General features: G+C 46.9%; 1 protein-coding gene across 11 annotated transcripts in view; it reads right to left on the bottom strand.

The window, feature by feature from the left end:
* Nucleotides 1–27,943, bottom strand: part of PACS2 (phosphofurin acidic cluster sorting protein 2) — an 83,294-nt gene that overhangs the window by 34,460 nt on the left and 20,891 nt on the right. For 4 of the 11 annotated variants that reach the window (XM_014943494.1, XM_014943501.1, XM_014943495.1 and 1 more), the window contains exons 2-12: nucleotides 19,625–19,712; nucleotides 16,247–16,336; nucleotides 12,339–12,464; nucleotides 9,913–10,075; nucleotides 8,798–8,871; nucleotides 7,969–8,049; nucleotides 5,631–5,690; nucleotides 4,185–4,342; nucleotides 1,979–2,069; nucleotides 1,285–1,362; nucleotides 615–736 (exon numbers count right to left, since the gene is read on the bottom strand). In XM_014943494.1, coding sequence (XP_014798980.1) covers nucleotides 615–736; nucleotides 1,285–1,362; nucleotides 1,979–2,069; nucleotides 4,185–4,342; nucleotides 5,631–5,690; nucleotides 7,969–8,049; nucleotides 8,798–8,871; nucleotides 9,913–10,075; nucleotides 12,339–12,464; nucleotides 16,247–16,336; nucleotides 19,625–19,712 — 1,131 coding nt within the window. The remainder of the gene's footprint in view (nucleotides 1–614; nucleotides 737–1,284; nucleotides 1,363–1,978; nucleotides 2,070–4,184; nucleotides 4,343–5,630; nucleotides 5,691–7,968; nucleotides 8,050–8,797; nucleotides 8,872–9,912; nucleotides 10,076–12,338; nucleotides 12,465–16,246; nucleotides 16,337–19,624; nucleotides 19,713–27,943) is intronic. The other 7 variants (XM_014943496.1, XM_014943503.1, XM_014943498.1 and 4 more) reach the window with 3 other exon arrangements.

The following is a 27,943-nucleotide window of genomic DNA, read 5'->3' as shown; positions in this document are numbered from 1 at the left end:
CTAGCTTAAGACCTTCTGATAGTGCAGAGCACACAGTTCAGCAGACTTCCACAGCCCATGCTAAAATCCACACCACCACCCTGCTAAGACCCACACCGTCTACACCAGCATAACAGGATCCAGCCATGCAAACTGCAGTCACACCCCCAAAAGCAGCACAGAAACACCTCTTCAAAAGAGCATCTATTGGTTTGCAAGTAACCACAGAAAATACTTGGTGGGGTTGATGAAGCTCACATTCACTACCCTATTTGGGAAGGTTTAACAGGACATAAGTTAGACTTGACAACCACCTTTAAGGCCAAAATCTGCACCAGAAATTGACTTTGCAATAGTATCTTTGAGCAAGCAGCTCCAGAGTTTTATAGAAACTCCTTTGGACATGGAGCAGGTACAACACAGGAGGCAGGATCAACCTCAAAGCAATGTTGCCCCTCAGGGTTCTGAGCATTCATCTATCCTTAAGTGCTCGAGACCCATCATTGGAGTGTCTGAAGACAATGAGGGTCTCCTTGTAGTCAGTGGCTTACGGCCATCCTGAACAAATGCTAGCAGGCTGTCCTTGACTTCCCGAGCAGCCCTGCAGCAGGCACAATTCTGTGTCACCACTCTACCTGGTGGATGGGATAATGAGAGACTCAGTCTTAGTGATCTTCCCGCTGGGTGGGAGCTTCTCAACAAACACATCTGGTGTGGGAAGTTCGACTTCCTGGACCTCAGCTTGCTGGTTAGACTCCTGCAAAAATACAGGGAACAGAGTCAACAGTGAACAAACCCTTCCCTCTGTCTCACTACCACAAGGGCTGTCAGGAGGCACCCCAGTCTCCTAATGCAATGCTGATTAATTCAGCTTACTCAAATGAAAGACATGGGAGAAATGTTACAAGCTGCATGTCCCCAGTAAAGCAACTTTAGCTTTGGGATTTTTTACCCCAGGACCAGCTTGATTCCTGCCAATTCAGATTGAAGTAATACTTCTGTCTGATAAAATGGAAAAGCCCCGAGAACACTTTTCAGGACATACTCAGTAGCATCCTTTGGGCCAGCCTCCCTCAAACCAAGAGAAAGACGTGAAGCATTTCAGTTTCAAAAGGCTGAAAGACAAGAACCTCCAACAACTAAGGTCAGGAGGAGAGCTCAGCATTATCTTCACTGCAGCAAATAATATCTTGGTAAATTGTGGTGCATATGCAACTATATGGACAGACACATGCCACAGAGCGCAGTTCACAGCTGACACCCAGACTGCCAGGAGGAATGTTAACAAGTGCATTTTCAACTTACATAAGGAACAGTGTCAGAGATACTGTCGCCTGCATGTTTGGCTCCAAGACTTTTTGTCTTTTCAGGCACTTCTACCTGCTTGAGAGAAGAAAAATCATTAGGAGGCACAGCAGAGTCTTCAGCCACACTCTATGGATCAGACACACTTCTTCGTTTAAACATGGAAGAGCTCTGCAGCATGACCAGGAATGGTTCCTGGTCAAGCTGGGACTGAATGCATTAGTGTGGGATGTGACAAAGCAGCAGCTGAAAAGGGGACGAAAAAGCAGGTGAGCTGCCCCTCAGCATTCACTCCCAGCCACCATGAAAAGTATCCCAACCATAGTAAAGTAAAGCTTCCTTGAAACAGTGCCAAGGAGTCCCTAAAACTCTCAGGCAACAGCTTTCATCCTGGCAGTCATTGCAAGTACATAGAAATCTGAAGCTATTCATATCATTAGCAAGTATTCAATACATAACCTGAAGATGTCCCATTGATTTAATACAATATTTGCTTTAAAAAAAACCACACCTACCACCGTTTCCAAAAAGCCCCAAAACAACATACATGTTTTCTTAGGAGAAAATTTGTATCTCTGCATCCACATCTTCGGAGGAGGTCAGAGAGGGTACTTTAATTTACATATGCAAATAGAGACAGTGTAGGTCTGCTATATTATCTGCAGATAGATACCCTTCTTGAAATACAACTTACAGGACTTGATGGCTCTCTCTGGCTCCTGATGCTGTGGATGCTACCAATTTCTGTCTGAGAGCTGGAGTGCGACAGTCCTTCAAAATAAGGTCTGAATAAGGAAAACAAAAAGAGTTTCTTATTATCAAAAACACTAACAGAGAAAGTCTATCACATTCACACCAAAGCAACGTGACTGTTCCCAGGTATTTCATTGCTCCCCAATGGTTCCAGTAAAATGTACAGGCAAATTTTGAAAGAAGATCTCCAGCAGAGCAAGAGAAGCCAGGAAGTCCAGGGACCCCTGTCTAGCCCTGACACTGACTGACCAATCTGCATCGAATGCACCCAACATATCACCTGTCACATAGCACACCTTATTTATAAAGCTCTTACTGGGAACACTTGCACCCTGTCACACTACACACCAAACAGCAGCTTTTGTCTCCATAAAATCCAGGGTGGGCGCATGGGTCCAGCATTTTCCCACAGCAGAACAGAATGCACCTTCACCCCTCACAAGCAGTCATGTCCTCACTACTGCAAGCATCAGGTGCAAAGTTTCACGCTGCAATTCTTGTTTCAGTGTTGCAAATGCTGATTGAGCTACATGTCATTCCAGACAGGGTCTAGCTCTTGACTGAAAGACATCAAGTAGAGTTAACCGCCCCCCACTGATACTCTGATACTTGCTCCTGCAGGGAAGTGACTCTCAATGCTAATACGCATTTTATTTCCAGCTCGCATCTAGATTTGGCTGCCAGCCCTAGGATCCAATTACACATTTGCTCAATAAGATAAGGCAGGGCGTACAATCAGATTGCACTTCCACGTAAAAGGCAGCTCATCACATCAGGCTACAAGACTCAATTACAATTTAAGGAACTGATTTTTTTGTTGTTGTTGCAGGAAAAACCTGCCTACAATCACCAGCATTTATCACATCCCTTTCAAGATATGGGCAAGAACTGGACACAGCAAACCACAAAGCGTCTCCCCAGGACCAAAGAGACATAAGTTCTTATTCCAGCAATATTCCAGCCATCACATATCCCAGAGCTCCTCAGCTCCAGGGAATAGGACATGAGCTTTCAGTGTATGCAGTACCTTGCTTTGGCTTGTTTCAAAGCAACTGCTTACCACAACACATCTACTTTCAAAACCCTTCAAGGTGGGGCCCACCAACTGGCAATATATCAGGTCAAGCTGCAAATGCCTTTATAAACCATCAGCCCCATCACTTACCACTGCTGCCCCAGTCTATCCTCGATGTCTTCTGCCTCACTGATAGGCAACAAGTCACTTCAGACTCAGAATTTATTCTTAGCCCAACTAGGTTACTCTACACTAATTAGGATATTATGACAGCTGGCAATTAGCTGGCACCTACCAGATACTGTACTGACCAACTGCAGTGGTTGGCTTTGTTTGTTTCAGCGCCGTCACAACAGTGGAGGCCTGAGCACACAACCACATGTCAGTCAGAAGCCTGTGTGCAGCTTGTACAGTCTCACATTTTCAGTCTTTATTCAGGCAGGGTATGACACAGCTCTGTTAGCTCAGGGTTCTGCACCTGCTTGAGACCCCGAGCCAGCGATGCCCAGCTCAGGTCCACAGTGCTGTGTTCGCCCACATATCATCGCCCACAAAAGCTGGTTCAGGATAGGCTTGTGTATATTTACGTGAGCTGCAGCCAGTCAGTCCCCTTGGGCCCTGAAAAGCTCCTTCCTTTCCTTGCTGTTCTGCTTCCTTAATCCCTGCAAAGACTCTCTTTCCACATAGGGTCTTATCAGCTTTTCCAGAGAGACACAGTCTGCCTTGTCCATCCCTGCCTCTACTTCTGCAGTTTCCAACTACGTCTCTTCCTGCCTCAGCACAGATTTCCTGGCTGTTTCTACCACCTCTTCAAAACATCCGTGTACAGTTTAATTCTACTGCCTCCCTATCAGCATTTCCTACCCCAATGCTCAGCTGGCAGGGAAGGCAGAACATCTGCAAAGGGGACAAGGAAGAAATGAGACTGAAGGGACATTAGATCACTCCCCCCAACTATCCCCAGTTCACACGCAGTCATACAATTTCTAATGACACACACACTAGGGCTCCAAACTAGGTCAAGAGAGGGGAAAAATCCAGGATGGAAGGGTGGCAATAGAAACAACATCTAAACTGTGCTGACAGCACGCACGGTGTCTCTGTGGCCTAGCATCAGCCACCCCACACTTACTTTAACTTTGGCTTCGGAGTGCTCAAGACGCTGTCATCATCCTCCATTTCTGGCCCACTGTCACTGGGATTCTCTATATCCAGTGTGTCATACAGAAGGTCCAAGTCCTCCTCCACCTCTGGAACGTGCTCTGCTGGGTCCTGCTCTGAATCCAGAACCTACACACGGGACAAAAGCAGGCATTGCTGACGCTGCTAGGAGCCAGACCAACCCCATGTCACCCGAGCTCCCCTGAGGGCTGCCGCACACCAGTCTTAAAAGTAAGATTCTGTTCCCAGTGCAAGGATACTATATCCAACAGAAACATTAGTATACAAGAAGTGCTTATTTTGGGTCAAGCTTGTCAGTGTTTGATTAAGCAGCAGTTACCTATTGGACTAAGCATCCACGAACAAGCCGTTAACCACAGATTAGGTCCATCATTCAGTACCGTTCTATAAACAAAGCTTTAAAAAGGCTCCTAAAGGCACCCCAGTTTTCTTAGAACAAATAAAGAAATGCAGTACTCCCAACTGCATAACCTGTCTTGGGTTTTACTGAAAAAGTTGCCATGAGACCTCCTGATTTGATACCCAAGCAGGTAGATGTGACAAAAACGTCCACAAGAGGCGCCTGGAACCTGGACAAGGATCAGCTGCCACCCACATGCAAAGCTGAAGAGAACAGGTATCTCACACAAAATTTCCACAGATTCTTTCAACACATCCACCAGAGTAAGCAGGCAGTTGTGCACAGTTCAGAGCTTGCTTTTTGAATGGCAATTCCAGAGAAGCAGCAGCTCAGCTGGCTGAGACCTCAGCTATGAGTGCTGACTCCACTGAGCTAACTGGGGAAGAACAGCAAAGCTAACAGAACTGTTTGGAAGCATAAGGAAGTATGAGGAGTTACTCACTCTTCCCAACAAGCCACAAAATCAGCACACAGACAGCAAATTGAGATGTTAACAGCTTTTATATTAGATACTTAACGTTACACAAGTTTCTTGGGTTCTGGATCTCTTTCATTTTCAGCTCTGACCAGACAGCTGACTCTCCTGCGGATCTGCATTCCCTATCCAAGTTTTTCTGTCTCGCCTAGCTGTTCTAGTAAGATGATCAAACAGGCTGGGACTTAACTTCATGGGCAACATACACAGTTGACTACTTGCCTTTGAACAGGTCAAAGATATTTCAAAGCAGTCTGCAAAACTAGTGGGTACGCATGTGGTTGCCAAAATCTGGTTTTGATAAAACTTGTTCTAGAAAATGTTTGATGACATTTTAAAGTTGGCCCTCAAGCCTCCATGCAAGGCCAGGGTGTAAGGAAAGGTCACATCCACTGCAGACTTGAAAACAAAATGAAGGAAACTACAGGGAAACAGGAGAGTGTTTCCCTGCAAGGGAAGGTGCACCAAGCAGTTAGAGGGCAACACACAAGACAGGAAGGCTTACAGATTGAATTACTTACCTCATCAGACACTTTAAACCTCTTCAGCAACGCCACAACCTTCTGTTTGAAGTTTTGTTGCTGCAAGTCAAAGACACATTTACTTTAATAAAGTGTAAGTGAACTGTTTTCTCCCAGTCTGCAAGAAGCCCAACACATCTGCCACTGGTGATCTAGCTGACGCTTCAAATCAAACACACAAACCAAGCTTCTGCTGTTCTCATGTTGAAATTACGTTTTCCAGACACTTCTTTCCTGCATTACAACAAACCCAGTCCCGCTCCACCAAGCATAATAAACCTTCTGGCCCTGATGAGCACATCACTCTTGGTTGGACACAGAGTGGATAACAAATTCTTTTAACTGCCAGATCACCTTCTGTACCTGTTTGACAAATTTCTGCCAAACGTTTGACAGTCAACTTTTCTGATTCTTAACAAGTGTGAGCCAACACCAGCCATTCTACCCACTAACCCAAAGTACAAATGTGTTTTCTACCAACAAAGCACTGTTTTTCCAAGAGCTTGCAGTTCATCCTGTCATTTATTTGACTAGCAGCACTGTAGAAAAGTTGTGGGGCTTGTCCTTAGCACTCACCTATCAGAAAAACGCGTTCCAAGTCTGATACCCACAGATCCTAGACACAGCAGGCACCAAGGCCAAAACAACATAAGCCAAACTGCTGCACTTCTTTTGTGTTTATTTGCCCCCAAGAGCACTCTCTCTCTGGTTGGACCAAACAGCTAAGATTTGCTATGAGCTGCCCAGCCTGCCTTGTCTGTTACTGACTGAACTAATACGCACACTCTGAAGAAAAAGAAGGTAAGAAGGGCTCAGTTGTGAGTGCTGGTACAGAGCATTTGAGGTGTCATCCCTGTGTCAGGAGGAAAGGGAAGAGAAAATGGCTGGCACCAAGCCACTCAGTTGAAAAAGGTTGCTCATTTGCTGGCTGTCCTGTATCTCACATGAGCTCTTCTTGCAAGTACAACTGCCTGCTCCTGCTCTGGCCTCAGACACTTCACACTGCCCCACACCTCCAAACCTAGCCCTTAAGCTCTGAACTCATCCTGCAAGCTTCAATCACCTCCTAAACAGCTAAAGTTTAGGTGAAATAAATCCACCAGGCCTCAAACAGCCAAAGACCGCCCTATCTCTGTCCCAAATGCACGTGTGAGACAAAGCCACTCTCACAATAGTGAGAGTTGTCCTCTGGCTGGAGATGCCAAGTAAAACTGTCCATCACACAGATCACCTTGGATCAGCACAGCAGTCTGCAGAGGGAGGACACACAGCATGCAGTAGCTAAGGTGACGTGGCAAGAGCTATTTGTTGGCCTGAATGGTTTGATAGTCAGCAGACATGAAACCTGTTGGGTTTGGAGCTGGACTGATGTTAACTGGCAGCACCAAACTCAGCTTTGCACCAGCTTCACACACTGGAGATTCAGTATCGTTTAGTGTTAGAAATACATTATTCTTACTAAATGTAGGTTGCTTATTTTATGCTGGCTGGTCACTAACACCTGAAAACAATACTAAGGACACCAAGGATATGAAATAGTATGCTCCTGGTTGCATACAGAGGGCCTTTTTAGTGGCAGATTCAGGTGGAAGTGGGGTTTATTTCAGACCTTATCAAAAACATGGATTTCAGGAATAACCTCACAGGAGGAACAACGATCTCCAAACTTACTCCTAAGTCCAAAAAAGAAAAACTAGTCCATCCTGGTGGTTTTGAATTGTTGTAATCACAGACAGGCATAAACACTTGTGTAAGCAGAAAGCTGCGTTACGGCATGGTCAAGCACAAGTTGCTGCTCTACACAGAAGTGCAGCTTTGCAGGCACTTACTACAAGAGGGTGGATAGCTGCATGCAACGAGCCAAAGCCTTCAATATCCAGCCACTTCTTTTGCCTCAGCACCACATACACCACCTCAGGTTTATCTGTCAAGCTCCAGTCCCTGATTGAGCTACTTAACTTCATTTTGACACCTTCCCACTGGCCTCTCCCATGCACAGCACAAACAGAAGAGCTTCCATTCACTTAAAGCTCCTTTCAGGACTTACATGAGCATGGATCCTGCACTGGTTTCTTCATGGGGGTGACTTTCACACACTTAGATGACTTTTGGAGCTCCTTAACCTTGCAGCCAAAGGACACTCAAGACAGCACATACACACACCTTGGACAGCCCCAGCTCCTGAACTGCCTGCTTCTGGTAGCTCTTCACATGCTGTGACCATGCCCCCTAGCTCTCTGCTGGGCCAGCATGTCTACTACTGCTGCTCCCATAAGCCACATGCACTGTGCATCCTGACCAAACCCCATCAGTGTTAGTAAAACTAATTTCCACCGACCCTGGTTATGGACGTCGTTCTTACTATCGATCTCCGCTGCTTCTTGGGCTTCCCCAGCTCGTACTCATCATCATCCAAATCCTGAACAGAAAGAGGATTCCTGTGTTACCTTTGTGATTTGGGGACACATAAGCATTTAAGGGCTAAAAATGTTCCCTCTAGGAAAATGAACCCGTTGCTCTGTCTTCCAGGCTTTCAGCATTTGCCTTAATTGCAGTTATGACAGCAGAGGGAAAAAGGAAGTGAACCAGGCCTGCAGAGAGCCAGGAATAACTGCTCGGAGAAGCCAAACAACCCTAGTTCTACATGCAGTGAACAAGGATAGTCACAGCCCCACATTTCATGGGTTCCTCTCTCTGCACACTCCGAAAGGTTGAAGGCAGGTGATGCCAGAGTCTGGAGGCAAGTAAGACCCAAACTCCAAAGCATCTCACACCTAGCCAGTGGGTTTTCCATAAGGACCTATTTTGCAGTAGGTATTAAAGACTAAAGACCACAGCTGGGGTTTTACTTGGGCTCTTTGAATCCAATCAGTATTACAGAAACAATCAACGGATACCTTGACCATTAAGTAGAGAAACACACAAAGATGCTAATGTTTTAGTGTTTAAAGGAGGCTCAAGTTCAAACATGTGAACAGATAAATCACAGCATGGTGGAAGAAATGGGCTACTGTGCAGGCCTTCTGCCACTGTAGCTAAACATTTGGTGACAGTCTCACACTGTCATGATTTAGCTAAGGAAATGGGCTTTTAGTTTCAAGCACAAGCTGAGAATGTACACACTCTACTGAAGCTCTCACAGGGAGAAGCCATGCCCTAAACAGTACCTGGCCCTGTACGGCATCATCACTGGCCTCCTGCTCAGAAGAGAAGCTCTCGTACTCTTCCTCGGAATAGTTGTCTGAAAGGGAAGGAAAGAGGGGAGAGATCCCGTGAAACTCCTTTAAGGTCAGGGGACAGTGTCATCTCAGGAGCAGAGAAGGCCAACTAACAGTCACAAATCAAGAAAGGAGGCACACAAGGAGATGCCTGCTAATATATCTTCTTACTGTGCTAGAACCAGTGAGATGGGAACCTCCTGAAGGTAAGGAACAAGGAGAAACACATCTAATAGCAAGGACGGACCAGCACACAGATAAGGCTCCTTGAAACACCATCCCCTTTTACCCTGGAAAGAACCACTTGGTAGACAGCAGCAAGCAAAGAGGTTTCTCCACAAGGGAAATTACTTTTTTCACTAACATGGGCATAACTCACTTAAAGGAGCAAGTAAGACTTGCCAAGAGAGTCTAAGTCCTTCATTGAAATGTTCAGGTGAGCTGCCTGGCCTCAGGCAACAACACACAAGTACCTGTGTGCACTACCTTCAACAGGTCACTCTTCTAGCAGTGAGCAGAAGGCTGGTACCACATAAAAAGACTGTCAGAAGTAGAAACCCAATGACTTCCCTATACAGTGAACACCACCATGGATTTACACTCATTAAACCAGGCCATAGTTCATGGCAAAACATGTTGCAGTTTGCAGGTCTTATCTAAGTTAGATTTATTGTAGAATAATCAGAGGAAAAAGAAGTTGGAAGAGTAGCTGAAATGAGAATCTCCTGAATACAACACTGTTGGCCAGGTGAGAAGCTACAGGTTCCCAACACGCCAATGCTCTTCCAGCATTACTGGAAGGTAAGAACACAGCTAACAGGCTCAGGTCTGGTGTGATATGCAGGAGAAGCTTTGACAATTCAATCCCCCACTCCTGTGACACTCCCTGCTCACTCAGTAACAGGTTGGCAAAGTGAGTTTTCTTTGCATTAGTCAGTTACAGACACAGCAACTTGTGCAAACCCATTCTCATTTGTCCCAGGAAGCACCTAAGCCCAGGCTGGGCTTATCTCCAGCTAGTTCAGGAAGACAGTGGTCCTCAGAGCACGTGGTTGTACTCTTACCTGTAGACTTGATTTTCTGGCTGGCCTGCATAGTGCTGTCTTCATGGTCAATTGGCTGACTTGACAAGGAGAAGATCCAGATTTCTGCTACCTTCACTGCAGCCTCTTTGATGTTGCTGAAAAGGCTCAGAACCTGGCCACCTTCTGTCGGGTGCTGCATGACCTGGGACAGAAATTAAGCAGTAAAAATCTGCATTTAGATGTACTTCAACTTGCATCGTTTGCATACTACAAGAGTTACTTATGTTAATAGGGTTACTTCACATATCCAAGTACAGAAGAAAGGCAACATCCTGCAACTGCAGGAGCCACTTGCAGGCAATACACAGTGCTAAGTTGAGATTTCATTTGACTACTAATAGAAGTGATCGAAGGAAAGAAAAATCATTCTGAGCTTGACAGTTGATTAGCTCATCCTTGAAGCACAATACTTGACTACCTCATTACTATGTATTTGCTTTCATGGCACAGTACTGATTTGAATTATCAAGTTACCAACCTTCTGAACACCTAATTAAGTAACTTAATTTTGTGCTAAATCCCAGCAGAAGAGCCAGTAAAGGCAAAAAATTCTTGATGCGATACAGACGCAAAGTGCTTCCTAAAGCAAAAATCCACGCTCCAGAGAGCTGGCACCTGCATCTCAGAGGAGCTGCCCACCCCAGGATAATGAAGCAGCGGGTCAAGAAAAACAAGACGACGGTGGAGGCAGAAGAACATCTTGGTATGGTTTTCTCCGTCCTTTGTCTCTCACATGGCTGTCCCTAGAACCTAAGACTTATGTTCTTCTTTTGCCCCACTGGAGTCAGAAAGCGCCTCCCCACAGCTGCACCTCAGCTTTCTAATACACACCAGGCTGCTTTGTCAGCTCCTCACACAGATTTAGAATGACCTGAGCTGATGAGGAACATATGCCTCCCTGCTGTTAATCTCTGCTTAGACTCACAACTCCAATTCATTGCTTTGTTTCAACAGCTAAGAGATTATTATTTTTTTTAAATAAATTTTAAGACATGCATCAGTGCTGTTTAGGGGTCATTATACTATAAACTGCAGGGAGGGGGGGGCTTGTAAAATTTGTTTTCCTGAAGTCTTCAATTTCAGAAATATTACAGATGAGCTGGAGAGCAATTATTTCCTAGCATTGTGAACCTTTGAAAATTTTTGACCTTCTAACCTCAGTCAGCTTACACCACAAAAAGACTTAAGAAAAACCACATGCAGCAGCAGCAAATGCCCAACACTTAAAAGTTCACTGATGGACCTAATTAATGGGCTCACATGTTTTTTGCCTTACAGCAGTATTTAATTTCCAGTTCCTAAACAAACCAAACAGTACAAAAAAAAAACGTTAGCTACAACACCACAAAACAAAATGTGGCCAATCCAAATGGGGAGTTCAACGTTTACTTCAAGTCTAAGGGAAGCTGAACTACGCATGAGGAGTGATCTTTATAATTAGTTGTTTAATATAGTTGTAACTCACCACAGCATAACACTAGCTTATTTTGCTTGGAAATGATTTGTTGACAGAAGGCAGTCTGATGAAAAATACTGGTGTTAAGATGAACTTGCTACTGCTAAGCCCATCTCTAAACACTCAGAAACAGAAACAGCAGAGATTAAACAGGGCATGAGATAACAAAGCATGGAGCTAACTGTTCAGAAAGCCTAAGTGAATAATTTATTCATACTTGATTCCAGCATTAATTTTCAGATGTAAATCTGAAAATTTTATCACTTAGCTCACATGACTAGAACTCCACCCAAATCACTAACAGCTATGAAATAAGAAGTGCACAGGCTATTTCAAGCAAAATGACAGAAACGACTTGATTCTGAACTCTCGTACAGTGGCACAGAGAAGAACAGCAAACCTTGCTTTAACTTGAACATTTCTTAGGCTTGGCAGGCTTGCCCGAGTGACCCTATCTGTCCATTCTGTACACATAAAACAACAAAACATTTTACACCTATGACCGACCCGAGACAAATGCATGTATTAGTTCAACTGAACGCACTGCAACTTCTGCTGTTCCTTCCAGGAAACATGATACAAAAGAATATTTACTAGTTCTAAACTTATGCTCAATTGTCCTGAATACAAAGGGGACTGCATTGTATTCAGGTGAAACGACCTGGACCTCCTAACTCCAAAAAAATCCCCACCCAACAACAAACCCCTCACAAGGTAATAAGCTTCATGAAACCTTTAGCTCTCAAGATATCATCCAGAAGATGTAAAATATTATTACTCAGTAGTAAAATCTGTTTAAAATATTTCCTTGTGAATACTGATTACAGTTATTAAGACAGCTACATGAAATTCTGTCAGGTACTTCTCAAGAAGCAAGTGACAACACTGGGTTTAAAGAACAGGAAAACGTCCCCCTTTGTAAACAGAGATCATGTCAAATGCTCCTCACCTCGGCCATGTTAATAGACCCCACAGCCAGAGTCTTGTAGCCTAAAATGGTTCGGTTCTTGTACCGCTTCCGTCGCTGCAGCATGATCTGAAGCTTGTTGCCTTCTCTCTTCAAGAAGTGAGGGTACTGCGGTGGAAACACAACGTCAAGAGACATAATAAACTTTTCCATTATCTCCCAAGCTGCCTGCTTCACCAGTAAACGCTGTTCCTAGGAATTAACCCAGGGCTTTTAGAAGTGCTAGAGCTAACTCGCACTCCGTGGACAATCCTTCATTATCCCAAGGAAGCCTTCATCTCTGCCCAAACAGCTCAGCTCTTGCCTTTCACTTCCACAGCCAAGCACACTGAAAACACAATCTGGGATGCAGAGGAGCTGTTGAGTTTGGGAAGGACTGAGACCAAGCCTGGTTCCAGAGAGATAAGAAGCCTCCAGGAGATGCTTTCCCCACCAGCTAAACACAGGCTGCCTAGAACTGGAGCCCCAGAGGTGCTGCTCGGGGCACGGGCTGCCCCTGCACATACAGCACAGCCTTCCCTCCAGCACATGGATACTTTGCAGTGTTTGACCCTCTACTGCATACGTTTAAGAGCCTATTGTGCTCTGAGTGGCAAGTAGAGACACAGCTATGAAGAGGCCAACGATTTGTTCATGTCTTTTTTGCTAAAGCACGGAGATGATGTGGTCTGCTTCAGGCACGTGGCTCTTGCAACTGTCAATATTTTCCAGAATTAACACAATCAAACTTCTGTTGCTCAAAGTGTTTTGATTTTAGGTAGTTAAGAAAAAGCCTGTCCTACTGCCAGGCTACGTTGCAAAGACATAAAGCCTTCCAAGACACATTCCATAAAAGAAAATACATTTGTTTACATATCACTCAAAAAAAAAATCCCAAGAGCAGAAAGGCTCTGAAGTAAAGCAGAGACGATCAGGCAAGAACTACATGTTTTTGTTTTTTTTTTTTCCTTGGGACATTGTGAAAACAACTTCCTCCCTATCAAAACGTTTGATAAATACAAATGCTGAGTGCCACCAGAAACCCTGAGATATTAATTTGCAGTCCAGAGCAAGCCTGACTGCTACGCAGAGAGCTGGGAGCAGTGGCCACACAAACAAGCAGAATACTAATTAACTGATCACTCTGCAAGGGCGAGATCTGCTGTGCATCGCACAAGGAAGCAGCCCTGCAGAAGAGAGAAACAGCAGTCCACGTAATTAAAATACAATCTCAAAACACACCTGCATCCAGACACAAATTGAGCCTGTGACTTTGCAGACGTGCAACATCCCTAAACAACCATCTCCCTGCCTCTGGGGCCCTTCCACGGGTTGGAAGGGCAGCAGAGGAGAGGGACTTCTTGCTCTCAGCTCCAGGCACTTGGACCACACCAAGGCTGCCTAAGCACATGTCTGCAACTAAAGTCCAAAGTCACGCTTGGTCCTAGGCCAACCCGATTTCCATGCGTACAAGTTTTGAGGGATTAAACTGGATGGCTCAAGTCCATACATGTGCAAGTTTCTGTTTTGCAAAGGTGTGCTGCCTGGCCACCTCTGATGAGAATTTACAGAGATGATAAAAGAAAGACACAGAGAGATGCAGGCCACTCAGCTCCTCAGTTAAAAGCAAAGGCCTCTAGAAGAAAAGCCAAGCCATTTTCACAGGACAAGCTATTTTTAACACCAGCCATAGCTTATCAACTCTACAGAATGGTTTTGACCAGAACTTTTTAGCAATTGTCAGTCCATGACAGAGACTGGGGAGGAAAACAGTTTGGCTTAAAACATTTGAACACAAGACTTTCCAAGGAAGCACCAACCACTTCAAGGCACCTCCGAGGAGTGAGAAGAGGGGACCATCTCACACACCAGAACAGCGAGAGTCAGGGCAAGACATTCCTTCTGAAGCCCCGGTGATGTAATTCCTTCCATCTGGAAAGGTTTATTAGATTAAACACAGGAATTAAGCGCTCCAGAGAGCTGCAAAGTTGTGCTTGGAGTATTTGGGCAATTTCATTTGATGCTGTGAAACCCATGGAGAGTCAGAAGTAGCCGCCATTCCAGCAGTAAGGTTGATGGTAGCTCACCTGCCAGAAAGTGAGCTGGCTACTGCTGACCTAGCCCTAGCGAGCAAGGTGTAACAGGATCAGGCACACCACCACTAATTCCAGTCTTATCCCAGCTGTGGAACAGAGCAACAGGAAACTCCTCCCTTGTGTTTGAGCAGGGGCCGGCCAGATGCAATGGGCGGCTTGCTGTTACACCAGCCTGCACCGTCACCTTTCCAGCTTAGCTCTGACAAGGAAATGCTCCATGCAAAGGACAAGCATTTCACCCAGGAGAAGCAGCTGAGAAGGCGGTGGCTGTGAAGATACAAGGGGCTGCAGTTCCAGACAGCCAGCACAAAGCCAGGCATACAGTTTGAAGAGTTAACAGTGGGATATGCAGATACCAGCTGCTGCAAGACACTGAGACCTTCTTGTGCTGTGACATCCACATGCTTTTACTTTGTGGCCCATCATCACTCTCAAATATATCCCAGGCACTAAATTCAGACTGTATCTGGCTTAAGCCACAGTTGTTAGCTAGGAGTAGCTCCCAGCTAACGTCCAATTAAGAAACAATAAAAGCTGTCATAAAAATCCTGCTGTTCCATTTCAGGAAGTTTTCCCAGGCCTAACTGCATTCAAGACCACCAATCCATCCCGGAGTTCAGAGACCAGCAGCACATCTCTGCATTAAGCTTGCTCACCTCTTCTGAAGGCTCAGTGCCACAGACATTGCTCTCCCCTATTCTGGCTCAATTCCCAGCCCCCTCAAGGGAAATTGAGATAGACAACGCTCTGCATCCTGCTGCAGCACTGCTCTGAGTCCCAGAAAAAACCAAACATATTCCCAGTTAATTCCAAAAAGATCTGCAGAAATCTTCGCTCCTTGCTGACACAGGACTGGCAGAAGGACACCTGGCTCATCTTACAGCCCTGCTCTCAACCATGGGAAAGCTGCAGCCCCAGGACCCAAGCACAGGTATTCCTGGCATGCAAATTTGCTATTCCTGCTCGAAAAGGAGGGGATGCTATGCTGCAATTAACCCAGTCTGTGGGCTGCATCAGGACAGAAGCATCAGCCATCTGTGTATCTCCCTGGGCAGTCGCAGGATTATCATCTGTCTGCAATGAAATCTTACCTGCTTCGAGTCTGCACAGGTCTCAGAGTATCAGAGGTTCATCTGTCCCATTCCTACCATTGCCTTCAGTCAGCCTGATACTCCATGCCACTCCCCATGGCTGCCCCTCTCCAGTGCCCACTCATAAGGCAGACAACAAAAGGCAAAAAAGAGTCATCCCACTCAGCTCCAGTTCACACCACAGCCATAACATGAAGAGGACAGACAGCAGCAAAGCCCTCGTGTTCCTGAGCTCCAAATACAGAAGGCACAACAAGGAAGGTTTCCTAACACTGTAAACCAGCACCCTGCTCCAAGTCCTTAATGCCAAGAGGCAATTCAGGCAGATTTGTGTTGTTGAGCTGAGGACATGCAAATTGCAGCTAGTGTCTAACCTGCCTTTTACCCCTAGACTAGTCAGGATTAGAGACCTGCCTTCCATGATGCACGGCTGGCCCCAAGAACAACTCTAATGGTTTATACGGCAGCTTTCCTAATGGGCTTCCTACTCCCCGGATCTTGGAAGCATCTAGGCCATTTTTGCACAAATTCCCCACTGTTGACTGCCCAGAGATAAGTCAAAAGAGCTCCAATAGCTTTTCAGAAATGGCTGGGACTGCCTTAAGAACAAGCATCTCTGGCACCACTAGAAGGATCTTCACCTCAGACCCACAACACACCTCTGCTCACCGCAAAGCAGTAAGACCAGCAAATACACATGCCCCAAGGCCACATCCCACCTTACCTGCAGTGAGAAGGTCAGTGCAAGCTCGGTCTCCACATGTCCACTCGGGGGCAATACAATCTCGTGAGACCGCAGGATGCGCTTGGAGCCCTGTACAGAAACAAAGTCCATCGGGTGAATTCCCCAGAAGCCAGCACTTAGATCCCACTCCAGTCCTAGTTACTGAAAACCAGGAAACATTGTCAAGGACTACCACAGAGAAAGTGAACGGATGCGTCTGACCTTGCACTTCTGTGAAATATTAATGAGATGAAAGGGAGTTATTTCACTAATAAAGATTTGGGCATATTTACTGTCTCTAACTGCAACAAAGCAGCTTTTGTTCTGCCAAACCCCAGCATTCAAAAGCTATGAGTCAGCCCCCACCCCTCAAGTTCAAGTCTCGTATTTTTACTTCAGCCAATAGGTACAAGGCTTATCTCTTGCGTTTGGAGGCTGCAGAGTGATGCTTAAATCTTTGGTGTTAGCCATGATGGACTGGTCTTTTTGTGTGCTTACCCCTTCCTGGGGACAGTGGAGATTTTAATCTGTTTAAATAAAGGTGAGTAGCTGGGGTTATAAACGAAAAAAATCTTCAGCAGAGCCTGGAGACCTGAGACTATTACAGGACAACTCCAAACCAACACTGTGTTTGGGCTGCTGTGCACTGACTGAGCTACTGGGCTATTTACTGGGAGATTTCATTTCAGGGAAAACTAGCAGTCTGTCGTGCTTTTCTGCTGCCTAGCAAATCCTTCTGCACTGTTCAAACACAGTGGCAAGTTTCAGAGGTCCCTGGCTCAACGTTCTGCTGAGGCTGCAGATCTGTCTTTGTCCAGACGGGCTCATCTCCCAGAAGCACCAAACTAGCTCTCAAAAAAGCAGCATCTGGGAAATCAGAGACAGACTGGGGGGAGTAAACCCCTCCCAGCTACATCCAAAGGAAAATCTGGTCTGCCCATATCAGCCTCAAATAGCATCCTGAGATGAGAGAGAAGCAGAGGCTTGTTTACATCCCTTCCTCCCCAAACACATCGCTCAGGCAGCCAGAGCGAATGCTGTGATTTGCAGCGGTGCCTCAGCTCCTGCAAAACACAGTGCAGGCTCCTCTGTGGAAAAGCCGAGGTGCATAAACTCCAGCAGATCAGAAAACAGATAGCAGAGCAGAATGAGAAACTGAAGGGCTCCCCCCAGGAAAAGTAGCACACATGGAAGTAAAGCACAGCTAGCCTCACCGCTGGCAACAGCGGCATCTGTTCCGTTGGTGTAAAGCTCCTAATAGCAGCAATCTTGCTTTACTTGTTATGCAACTCGAAATCTAATGAAAGACCAAATATAGCTGCTTTTAAAAGAGCACAGCAGATAAATAGAGCAACGGCTCAGGACATACAGTTGACAACTCTTTGAACATCACTGTTCAGGAGGCTGCAAGGAGACACGGGAAATGCAGGTAAGATGCTCTCATTAGGTCTGAATTCAGTCATCCCCTCTGGAAGGGCTCCAGTGCCTGACACCTCTCTCTCGCAATCCCCCATACAAAGGCAGTGAGTCATTTGACAGAGATCGTATATTTGATGATCCAGTACCACCAGCCTCAAATAATAGCCATGTCAGAAACCTGAGTGCTGGCAAATTAAGTGTCCCTGAAAGAGCTTGTCAGCAGCATCATAACCTGCAAGCTATAAAGGGTCTTTTAATAACAGGGCTTCAAATCTGCCTGCGCCTGAGACAGTTGCAGTGCTACTGACCCACCGTCAAACAATACATCACAAAGAAATATGGGTGCTGATTCAGCACAAGGGACACCCAAGCTGAGGCACCCTCTGGGACAGCAGTCATTCCAGCCACTGTCACCTCTAGGTCAACTGGAAGGACAGATCAAAAGCAAAAGAAGGATGGCCTGGGGATGGGAGCTGCAGCCTGGGACGTGGCAGATGAGCATCCCAAACAGGGCAAGTCCTTCTGCCTTCCCGTTCTACAAGGATCTGCTTTGGTGTAGAAATGACCGCAGAAGAAGTGTTCAAGTCCAGTGTCCGACTGTGACAAGGCAGATCACAACACATACTCGAAATTGACAAGAAAGTCCCACATGTTAAAACTCCCTCTGAACTTGCAAGCCTGGGGCAGCATTTCCAACCTTTTCACCCATAAAAAGTGTAAGCAGTCAGCAGTAACCTGGACAGGAAAAGAAGGTTTTGCTCTAGTAAAAGCTACTGAGTTCTCCAACCCGAGTCTGACATGATTTACACATAGATCATTCACTGACAAGCCTCAGGCCCTTGCAGTGACGCACTCACTATCTAGGAGTACAAACATATGGAAAGCTTTCAGCCCCGATAAGAAATATCTGACAGCCTGGGAACCCACAACCGTGCTTCTTCCAAGGTTCCCATGAATCCAAGTGTGTGACATGATTCCCTACCTTTCTGCTCCCTGCTGTGGGTGTGTGAACCCCCTCCAACAGAGAGCCACATTTTTACCCCAGCTGAACTGTTCAGAAACATGAAAAATGCTGGTTAAATCCTCAGCCGCGTGTTCTTGCACCATAGAGCCTTCATGATTTCAGTTTCAAAGGTAGATTTTGTGTGTTTTGACACAATCAGCTCTCTGCAGGGGTTTTGCTGGCTCTTTAATTGAAAAGCAGCAGCTTTTCAGCATGGTTAATGGTATTTTTCTACTTATAGGTCTGCTAGGCTTTAACTCACTAAGTACTCGAGCATTTGCAGTGGTGGGAGCACGTGAGCTGAACTGATGCTGTGACACACTGTGGAACCAAGACCCCTTCCTTCCTAGCCTGCCTCCAGGCACTGTGACCTACATGTAGGCACCTAATTAAATGGCATAGACGTATGCTGTAAAGTGGGTTATTTACCTAGGATGACAGCTGTATTTTATAGAAACAAATTAAAATGTACATGCATCCTACAAATCCACTGACAAGCACCTGGCTACGAAATGACTTGGACTCCTGATAGCAGAGCTGCCCATCAGCAGAGGAAGGCCCAGTCTCCAGACACCCCAAACCAGGACCAAGTTACCAAGATGTTCAGCCCTAAAGTGAGATGAAGCATGTTAAATAGTGAACCAGGCTTGGATTTAGTGACAGCTCGGAGGAAGAGGTGACAGCATATGATATGTAAAGAGCATTTTTTACATTTTATCAAAGCTCATGCTGAGCCCTCAGCAAACAACTTTCCTTGCTTACAACAGTGAAATTCAATAGGAACACGGGGGAAGGACCACAAGAGACTCTACACACACCCAGAATGCCCTGATGTACTTGAGAAGAAACCCGTGGCTGCAATGGACCCTAACATGGAGGTGAAGCTCAGTTTAGGCATCTGCCAGTATTTTTTCCCCAAGCAACACATTTAATTCTCAGAACTGAGCAGCAATTACCTGCATTTTGACAGCAATGACCCCAGAAATAAGCTCCTTATCCAATTCCTTTAAGACTACCAGTTTCTTTAATGTCAAGCTGCACAACCTGCAAACAGGAACAGAAGAGAAACAGTTACAATCATGCCTGAAAAAGGAAAAGCTCTGAACAGCTTTTACACACAGCAGTATCCCCATTTGAGGGTGAACAGGCTCCGGGCATAAGCCACACACTGATACAGACATAAAGACAGTAGAAATACATGAGTCTTCCCTGGCTTTTCAGACTGAATTCCTGCAAACTTTCACAAATACAAGAAGGTGGACAGGAGGGACATCTCTCTGTTTGATACAGACCCATAGCCACATGAGAGCGCCCCACAGCACTTCCACCGACCACAGCCTGGGAACTCTTGCTCTGAGTCAGACCAAAAGCTTTAGGGTCAGAGGAATTAAATTCCAGCAATATAAAAGGACTGGGTCAGTCTAATTTTAAACTTGTCCACAAAGCTTTCCTAGATTGTTGGCTTTTTCATTTTCAGACTGCTGGCTCCCAAAGATCTCAACTCCCACCTCCTCTTGTCAACCCACGCATTCTCCTCCTCACCCCCAAACAAAAGTGCTAGCAAGTGGCTCAGACATCTCTAATGGGAAAGGGAAAAAAAAAAAAAGAAGGAGAGGACTCAAGCAGTGCCCTCTGGCCCTGGTGTTCACATGCCACACATAAGCAAGTAAATCACATTCTTTACCCAGGCAATGCTACATTGTTCTGGTTAAAGCTGTTTGCACTTCTGCCTCCCAGCACAGAGAGCTTGGGAAGGGATGAAGTTTGGCCCAGGTAGAGCTGAGCTGAGGCTCTGAGGTAATGGGACCACAGTACTGGCACTGCCACAATTTCACAAAAGTTACCACCAGCTGATGTAATTAAGAAAGCATGCCCAGAAACAAACTTCAAGGAAAGATAAACCTGAAGCAAAGGCAGCTTAGCTTGAGGAAAGCAGGGGCCAGGGAAAAGCTACCGGGTGGGCTCTAGTGACTAGACATCATCCGTCACTCTGGCCAGGAGCCAGCACTGCCTTTGTGTCAGGTCCCTACCCCATGGCATGGGCGGCTTTGGCCTCTGCCATGGGATGTTAGCAAGCCTCAGCACGGCTCCTCTGAAACCCGCTGCAGAGCTCTTTCTTCCAAATAAAGTGTAACTGTTGACGAAGGGGCCAAGTCCAGTAGGAGACAGGAAGAGAAGAGGAGCTGATGCTGGATTCCGGTGAACGCTCAGGCAGCAGCAGCACAAGTGCTGCTGACTGAAGCCTGCACTTAAACTACAGGACTCCACGCTGGTGCCAGGAACCCCACAAGCCACCACCGCAAGGGCGACTTGTACCTCCACCACATTCTTCACCACAATGGGAAGCTGAAGCATGGCTTTGCTGCAGTGCCTGAAGACAGACACGATCAGCCTGGGTGCAAAATTGGAGGAGGGACGCAGCTAAAGGCTCTTCCCCACAGGAACAGACCTTGAAGCAACAGCTGCCTGCCTCATCCAGGAACGCCTGTGGCTCTGCCTCAACTCTGTCCTCTTGTGCACAGCAAGGGACAGGGAAGAGCACCATCTTAGCTCTTACGGTCTTCGCTCAAGCAGTTCTCCAAATGCCCTTGCCAGCTTCTTCTCCACCCCAGCCCATGCTATTTGCTCTCCCTGCTCATTTGCAAAGCACTGGTTCCTGCTATCAGCACCTCACTCGCAACCCCCCCCCCAAAAAAAAACAAAGAAAGAACTAAAAGCTCTCTCCTTTGCAGAGTTCTGCATCAGAAGACAGCACAGCCAGAGATACTGTAGAAATTACAAGGAAGGTGGAAAAACCAGGCTTGCCAGGGTCTCCCTTCCCCTCTGTCACACCACCAGCAGCTGTGCGTAGTGTCATGGAGACAAACGTGCCAGAGAAGGCGAGCCAGGAGGTGCTGGGTGCTGGAGCAGGGATGGCAGAAGCAGGCAGGACCAGCTGCAGCTGCTGCCGGGCTGGCAGAGGGGGGACCGAGCAGGCTTTCACCTGGGGGAGAGCCTCCCCCCTGGGCAAAGCAAGCGCCTGGGGAAGCGGGAGAACACAGGCCAGCATGTTCATTGGAAAACCCAAGCATCCCTGTGTGCTGGACGTCGCGTGAGGCTGCATCCAGGAGAGGCTGCCGGGTTTCCCTCTGCATCCTGGACAAACCAGCAAGCACAGACACACACGGCCACTGCTGTGAGGCAGCCGGGGCCACGGCCTGGATGGAAGAGGCCGTGGTGCCGTTTGTTTTCTTTGTAAGGCTGTAGCTGGAGGACAATCGCGCTGGGCTTGCCAAAACCCACAGAGCCGAGGCTGGTCAGGTGCTGCGAGCAGAGGTAGCACAACACACTGGCATTGTCTCGGCTGACAGGCAAGGAACAAAGGCCTTTTCTCTCCAGCCCCGAGCTCGAGGATGAAAAAGGTACGGGAAGAAACAATGGTGTTCTGAGCACACACAGCAGAGCACAAGGAGGGCGTTCTGTTCTCCGCCGGGCATTCCTTCAATTCATCATTTATGAGCTTTGATCAAACCCTGCGGAGCACTTGCTGCTTGGAAAAAAAAAAATTAAAAAAAAAGTAAAAGCCTCTTTTACAGCCATGAGAAAAACAAAAGCAGTTAAAAAAGACATGGGACGCATCTGCTTTCTTTATCCTTCATTGCTGGGCTGCTGGTACTAAAAGGCGCTTCACACAAACAACAATGAAATGTTTATATTCTCCACTGGGGGGGAGGGGAAATAAAATCAGAGTTTAAATACCAGCAAATAACTCTGACCCTCAACATACTTATTGTTCTGCATCTTCTGCTGTCTAGGTTTGCAGCCTAGAAATCAAAGCAACCTCCAGAATGCATAGCAGAAAGAGGCCGTACCTTACTCAAGAAATCATGAAAAGGCATATTCCAGCATGTCACTGCATCCAGAGCCAGCATGGTGCCCCTGCTACCAACACAGGAATCCTGAACCATTCACACCCACAGGTATGGCAAGGATTTGTCTGCTGTAACTGCCTCTGATAACGGCAACACCTCCTTCCATACACTTAGCTTTTGCCTAGATTTTGTGGTACTTCCCTCAAATCTCAGGCATCAGGAAAGAGACCAATCTCACAAAACATTTCTATCAATGAGCCTGGTAATTTGTAAGTTTCACATACATACGTATATATCTGTGAACACAGCTCAGGGCTGGAGCTGAAAGAGCCCAAAGTATTTCGAGTGGTCTATAAAAAGCCTGGGACTGCAATACAGGAGGTGCGGGCAAATGTTTTCTTTGCATGTTTGTTTCAGCATTGACCTGTGGTTGCACGTAGGGAGTTAAGCTAGCAAAAGCACTAAGTTAGCCAAAACAGTGTTAAACAAGGGCAACAGAAATCTGAGCGCCAAGACTTCCACCCGTTTTTTGAAGGTTCACAGTAGATCTCCCTGCTAGGAGCACAGTTGGGTCCCACACAGCAGCAGGCAGTGCCTGCGGAGGAGCTCATGTCCCCTCCGGTCACACACATGTCCCTCACATCCAGCAGGCACGAGGTCTGTGGCTGACCCCGTTCTCAGGTTAACAAATCATGAGCCAGCTTAATGCGTTCCACAAGAATAAAACTCTTCATCTTTTTACATCACTGCTGCAAGAATGCAGTTTTAAAGAGGAAACCTGGCCCTGGCCCAATGGTTTTGACTCGCCCTGCTAATGCAAGTTGTGCTGAATAGCTTCATCACGAGCTCTTTACTCAGGGAGGCAGTTATCTGCAAAGAACATAACATTTCGGTAACCGAGATCCAGCAAACATGCCCGGAACAGCCAAATAAAGTGTCACAGTCTTTACTCACTGGATGTTTTGCTTTTGCATCCCCCCGAGTAGGAAGATCAGGAAAATAAACTCCCTCCAAGAAAGAGTCTGCCTCAGTGAATTAAATGTCTGTGTCTCCACAGGGAGCATGGTAATTGCACTGAGACCTCACTCACGCAGAGACAGTCGAATCAACAGGAAGGAAAAATTAAAAATTAAAGACCTGTATTTTAATTAAGCCCCATAGAAGTCAAGAATAATAACAGCTGCATCCACAGCTATAGGGGACTCCAAGTGCAAGATGGGAGCTGGGGCAGGAAGACTCTATCTCACTACACAGATATCCTTTGTCCAGGTTAAAAGCTGGGAAGACATTGTTCCTAGAGAAAACATTTCATGCCAGGAGCACTCTCCTCTGAGGTCTTTAAGCCTCCATCAGCCGATGGCTGTAAGGAAAGAACTGGTCTCCATTTGGTCACTGGTCAGTTTCACCTCACCCACATTATTTCAGCATTTTAGGACCGCAAGCAGCCTCCCACCCCGATGCTTTCAACCTCAACTTCGAGCGTTTTGCTCCGAGCTGACACTACACCCAAGTCAGTCCCAAAATAAATTGCGAGGCACTTGAAGGAGAAGTGGAGGGAGACACCCGCCTACACACACACTTGCCCAGACAAACAGAGCCATTCTGCACATAGCTACAGGGGCGGCTGTGCAGGAGAGGCCGGAGGGAGAAGCCCTGCACAGCATTTTTTGGAGACAGCTGCTTAAGTAAGGTATGAACGCGTGCAGCACACAAACAGCCAACTGCACAGGGGGCTTCTTACACCCGCTTCCCCTATGCCCAGGAAGGGACGGACAGCCCAGGGATGTACTCATTGCTGCACCCATACGCCGAGGGCAGGGCTCTGTACTGGCCTAAGAGAGTTAGCCTGGGGAGAAAACGGGGGAAAAGAGCTGTCCTGTAATGCCACTAAAGGATCAGAGTGGGACCTCCAGGCAAGGAGATCAATGGTAGAAGCCACAGGAAGAGTGTTTCTTCACTTGCCAAAGCATGAGAGATAATTCTCTCAAAATTACCTAATCTCAGTCCCATTCTCAGGTAAACTCCAAAGCATGAACCAAGTCAACGAGGAGACAGAGGTCAAGCACCCCAGTTTCTGTCATGCCAGAAACGTAACCTGAGCAACTTGCAAAGAAGCATAATGGTCCTCTATTAGCCTCTGCTTACTTCTCCTTCGTTCACACTTACCACACTTAGCTTCACAAGCTAAACAGCAACCTTCAGCCTGCTGTTTCGGTTACAGAACCATTATAATAAGCTTTAAGAAGCCAGGAAATAATTGCAGAACAAGTATTTCCATTGTTCTTATTCTCAAGGATCTTGAAATCCTCTTCCCAGCATTAATACAGAGAATTAAGCTCTTAAGATTCTAGAGACTAAGATCCACAGAAGTGCTGTAGCAAGCAGGTCTTGTTCAGACAGGTAAGAGGATGGCAGCTTATTTTACGCAACAGGCTCTACCCAGGACCTCACAATGACACACACGCACAGCCAGACACCATCCCTTTATAGCCAAAATACTGTCCTACTCACTTCAAATATATTGCAGACACACCTGCTACAAACTGAGCATGCAAAAAGGGGTGGAGGTGTCAAAATTTTGCGGACCCACAACATTTTTAAAAGATCCTAGAATTCTGCATGGACACGTTTGCTATTTGAGGAGCAACATGCAGTTAATATGACTGAGGATTGAAGTGCATCCAAGCTTAGATACCCTAATCCACCGTATCGGTTGGAAAATGCTGAGATACATCTTACTTCAATGAGCCAAGATATTGCTGGATGGCTGTAGAGGCTTCATCCAAGGCAGAAAGGGATCAGGATCCCCGCAAGTAAGATAACTCTAGCTCACAAAACAGAGTTTACATATTCCATTGGCACATCTCACCTCTTGATGCTTCAGTAGTCCGGAAAGGAAGGGGCACTGCTGAGGCACAGCAATGCTGGTGAAACCCACAGGGGTTCATGTTAAGTCTCCACAGCCTCTTCAGGTAGCCAAGCAAAACATTTTGTGCAGGCTGGCAGTTGTGTCACACCGTGTTCTGACTACCTAGCTGAGACCTGATGTATTCCAAGTCACACTGACAGGAAATCAGCCTGTCTGTCACCAACTGCTTACCTCCCAGGTACGTGCTCTGAACTGTGCTATTGAGAAACAGCAGCTTTCTCTCCCTTTAAGAAGTCGTTTCAGCGAGAGCTGAAGCAGCTCTCTTCACACATTTGTTGACCTCAGTCGAGATCTCAGTTCTTGCACACACTGCTATACACTTGGCTTCTCAGTCTTCACTTTGATGTTTTCAAAGCCCTTTACAGGGTGACTTAGAGGGGAAAAAAAAAAGACACAAAGCAGGGATTAGGTCTGTTTCTCAGGCAAGCAATGGAGTTAGACAAACTTACCTATGTGTTCACACCAGGACTGCCCACAAAGCCAAGCACAGACACAAGTCTAGTTAAATGCACCTCTCCTGGCTTGCCTCTTTCAAACCCAGCACCAGGATTGCACAACACCCTGACACCGAAGTGAGCATCAATGAGAGAGCCTATGGTACTGGTGGGTCAGGTTTGATCAATGTTTTTGAAGTTTTGAGGCAACAGGAAGGTGTTTTATTAGCTTTAAAGACTAAAGTCAGCAAATAATGAAAAGCTGATTCATGGTTAAGGCTCCTTTGACAGACTGTCAGGACCACACTTCCCACATTACAGATGACACAAACACATCTGATATTTGTTGCATTAATTTAGTAGTAGCTGGAGTAACAAGAGGCACCACCCTCAAGGAACAAGCAGCGAGATGGAGACAGACCAGGCACAGCCACATCCATTGGACAGTGGTAGCTATGGGTCAAACAAGCCAGGACAAGATACCCATGTGCTGCAGTACAGCCTCTCGCCCAGAAAGCCTCACAGCACCCAAATGCCAGTCTCCCATTTGAGCACCTGATGAGAGCAGTCAAAGTGGCACATGTCAGGGAGGGGGAGCCTTTAGGACATGGACTGGTCAAGCCGTTTCTGCAGTGAGGGCTTCATTTCTCAGCCAGCCAGCAACAAAACAAAGGCACAACCCACTAAGCTTATGCGAGCCAGCCAGGGTGGAGGGTGGCTCCCCACCACATGCCTTACAGATTGGCGCAAAAGCATATACACAAATGAGCAAACGAATCACGCCCCAAACCAAAATGAGACTCTGGGAGTAGGAATGTGAACACAAATTGGGGATAGGGGATGAAGAAGTTGAGATTTTCAGCTGGAACAAACCCAGCAGCCCTCCCCTCCCTGGCTCATTCCTTCCTTATGCAACCTGCCTTCTCCTTGCTGGCCCCCTGCCCCAGACAGCAATGCTTGTCACACAGCAGGCTGATCTCTGGGGTTGGCTATTCCAGGCATGCTACGGGAACACTCTGCCTGCCTGCCAGGAGCCGTTCCCATCTGCCCCTGAACCCTCTGGGACTAGCGGGAGCTGCACAAAGTAGCCATCAGGCGAGAAGGACCATCAGAGCTAAAGGTTTCCTGATCTGTCCACAGCTTGCCGCAAAGCACAGAGCAGCACATCTCTGCCTTCTTTTGTACCAACACTTCCCTGCCAAGCTGCCAGAGCTGCAGTCGGCTGCAAGGACAAAGACAGCACCCAGCCTTTCAGCACACACCCCGGGAAATCCTTGCTCTGTTACAGGCACCACTCACCGAGATAAAAGGGTTAAAGAAAATGCACACGTTTTCTCCAGCGTGTGCCTTGTCTGGATGATAACCCTCACTCTCTCCCCTGCCCTCCCCCTCCAACACATCCAAGCCTCAACCCTGAGCACAGCATCCCCAAACACAGCAGCAGCAGCATCAGGTTGGGAGCTGTAACGTCTCCACAGCAACTGGGGATGTCACAGCCCGCACGTGACCAGCTCCCTGCAACAAATGAGACCAGCTCCTCTGACAGCCTGCTTGTTCCTCCTCACTCCCCTCCGGAGCAGTCTCATGGCAGATGCTCCTTCACTGCTGCCTCAAGAACTCTGTTCTCCAACCAGCCACTTCCCCAGCAGCTCCCCTGCCCCATTCCCAAGCCCGTACGTGCTTGGCAGCAAGGAGCTGGCGTGCATCTGTGTGCAGGCAGGCTCAGAGGGAGGTCTCCTGGCCAGTCTGGTTCAGTATTTAGTGTTTTCTTTTGACAGTAGGAAGGACTTGTCTCCAAGGAGTCTTGCATTCGACTATTTCAAAATGCTAGGTGCTATTCTGCTTTTTGTTCCCGCTTCTGAACAGCCCACAGCTCCCACATTCCCACTACTGTGCCACCTGGTGCTGTGCTCTCTGGGCACTCCTCTTAGCCCCCGGCTACCCAGGGGAGACACCAGAGTCCCAGCCACAGCACATACTGTCCCTAAGGTCTGCAAACCCTTAGAGGCCAGGACTCAGCCTGAAATATCCTGATCCTCCCCTTTGTCTGTAAATCAGCCA

This window comes from Calidris pugnax, unplaced genomic scaffold (genome assembly GCF_001431845.1).
Source record: "Calidris pugnax isolate Ruff unplaced genomic scaffold, ASM143184v1 scaffold63, whole genome shotgun sequence".
NCBI lineage: Eukaryota > Metazoa > Chordata > Aves > Charadriiformes > Scolopacidae > Calidris > Calidris pugnax.
This window is presented reverse-complemented; position numbering and strand designations above follow the sequence as displayed.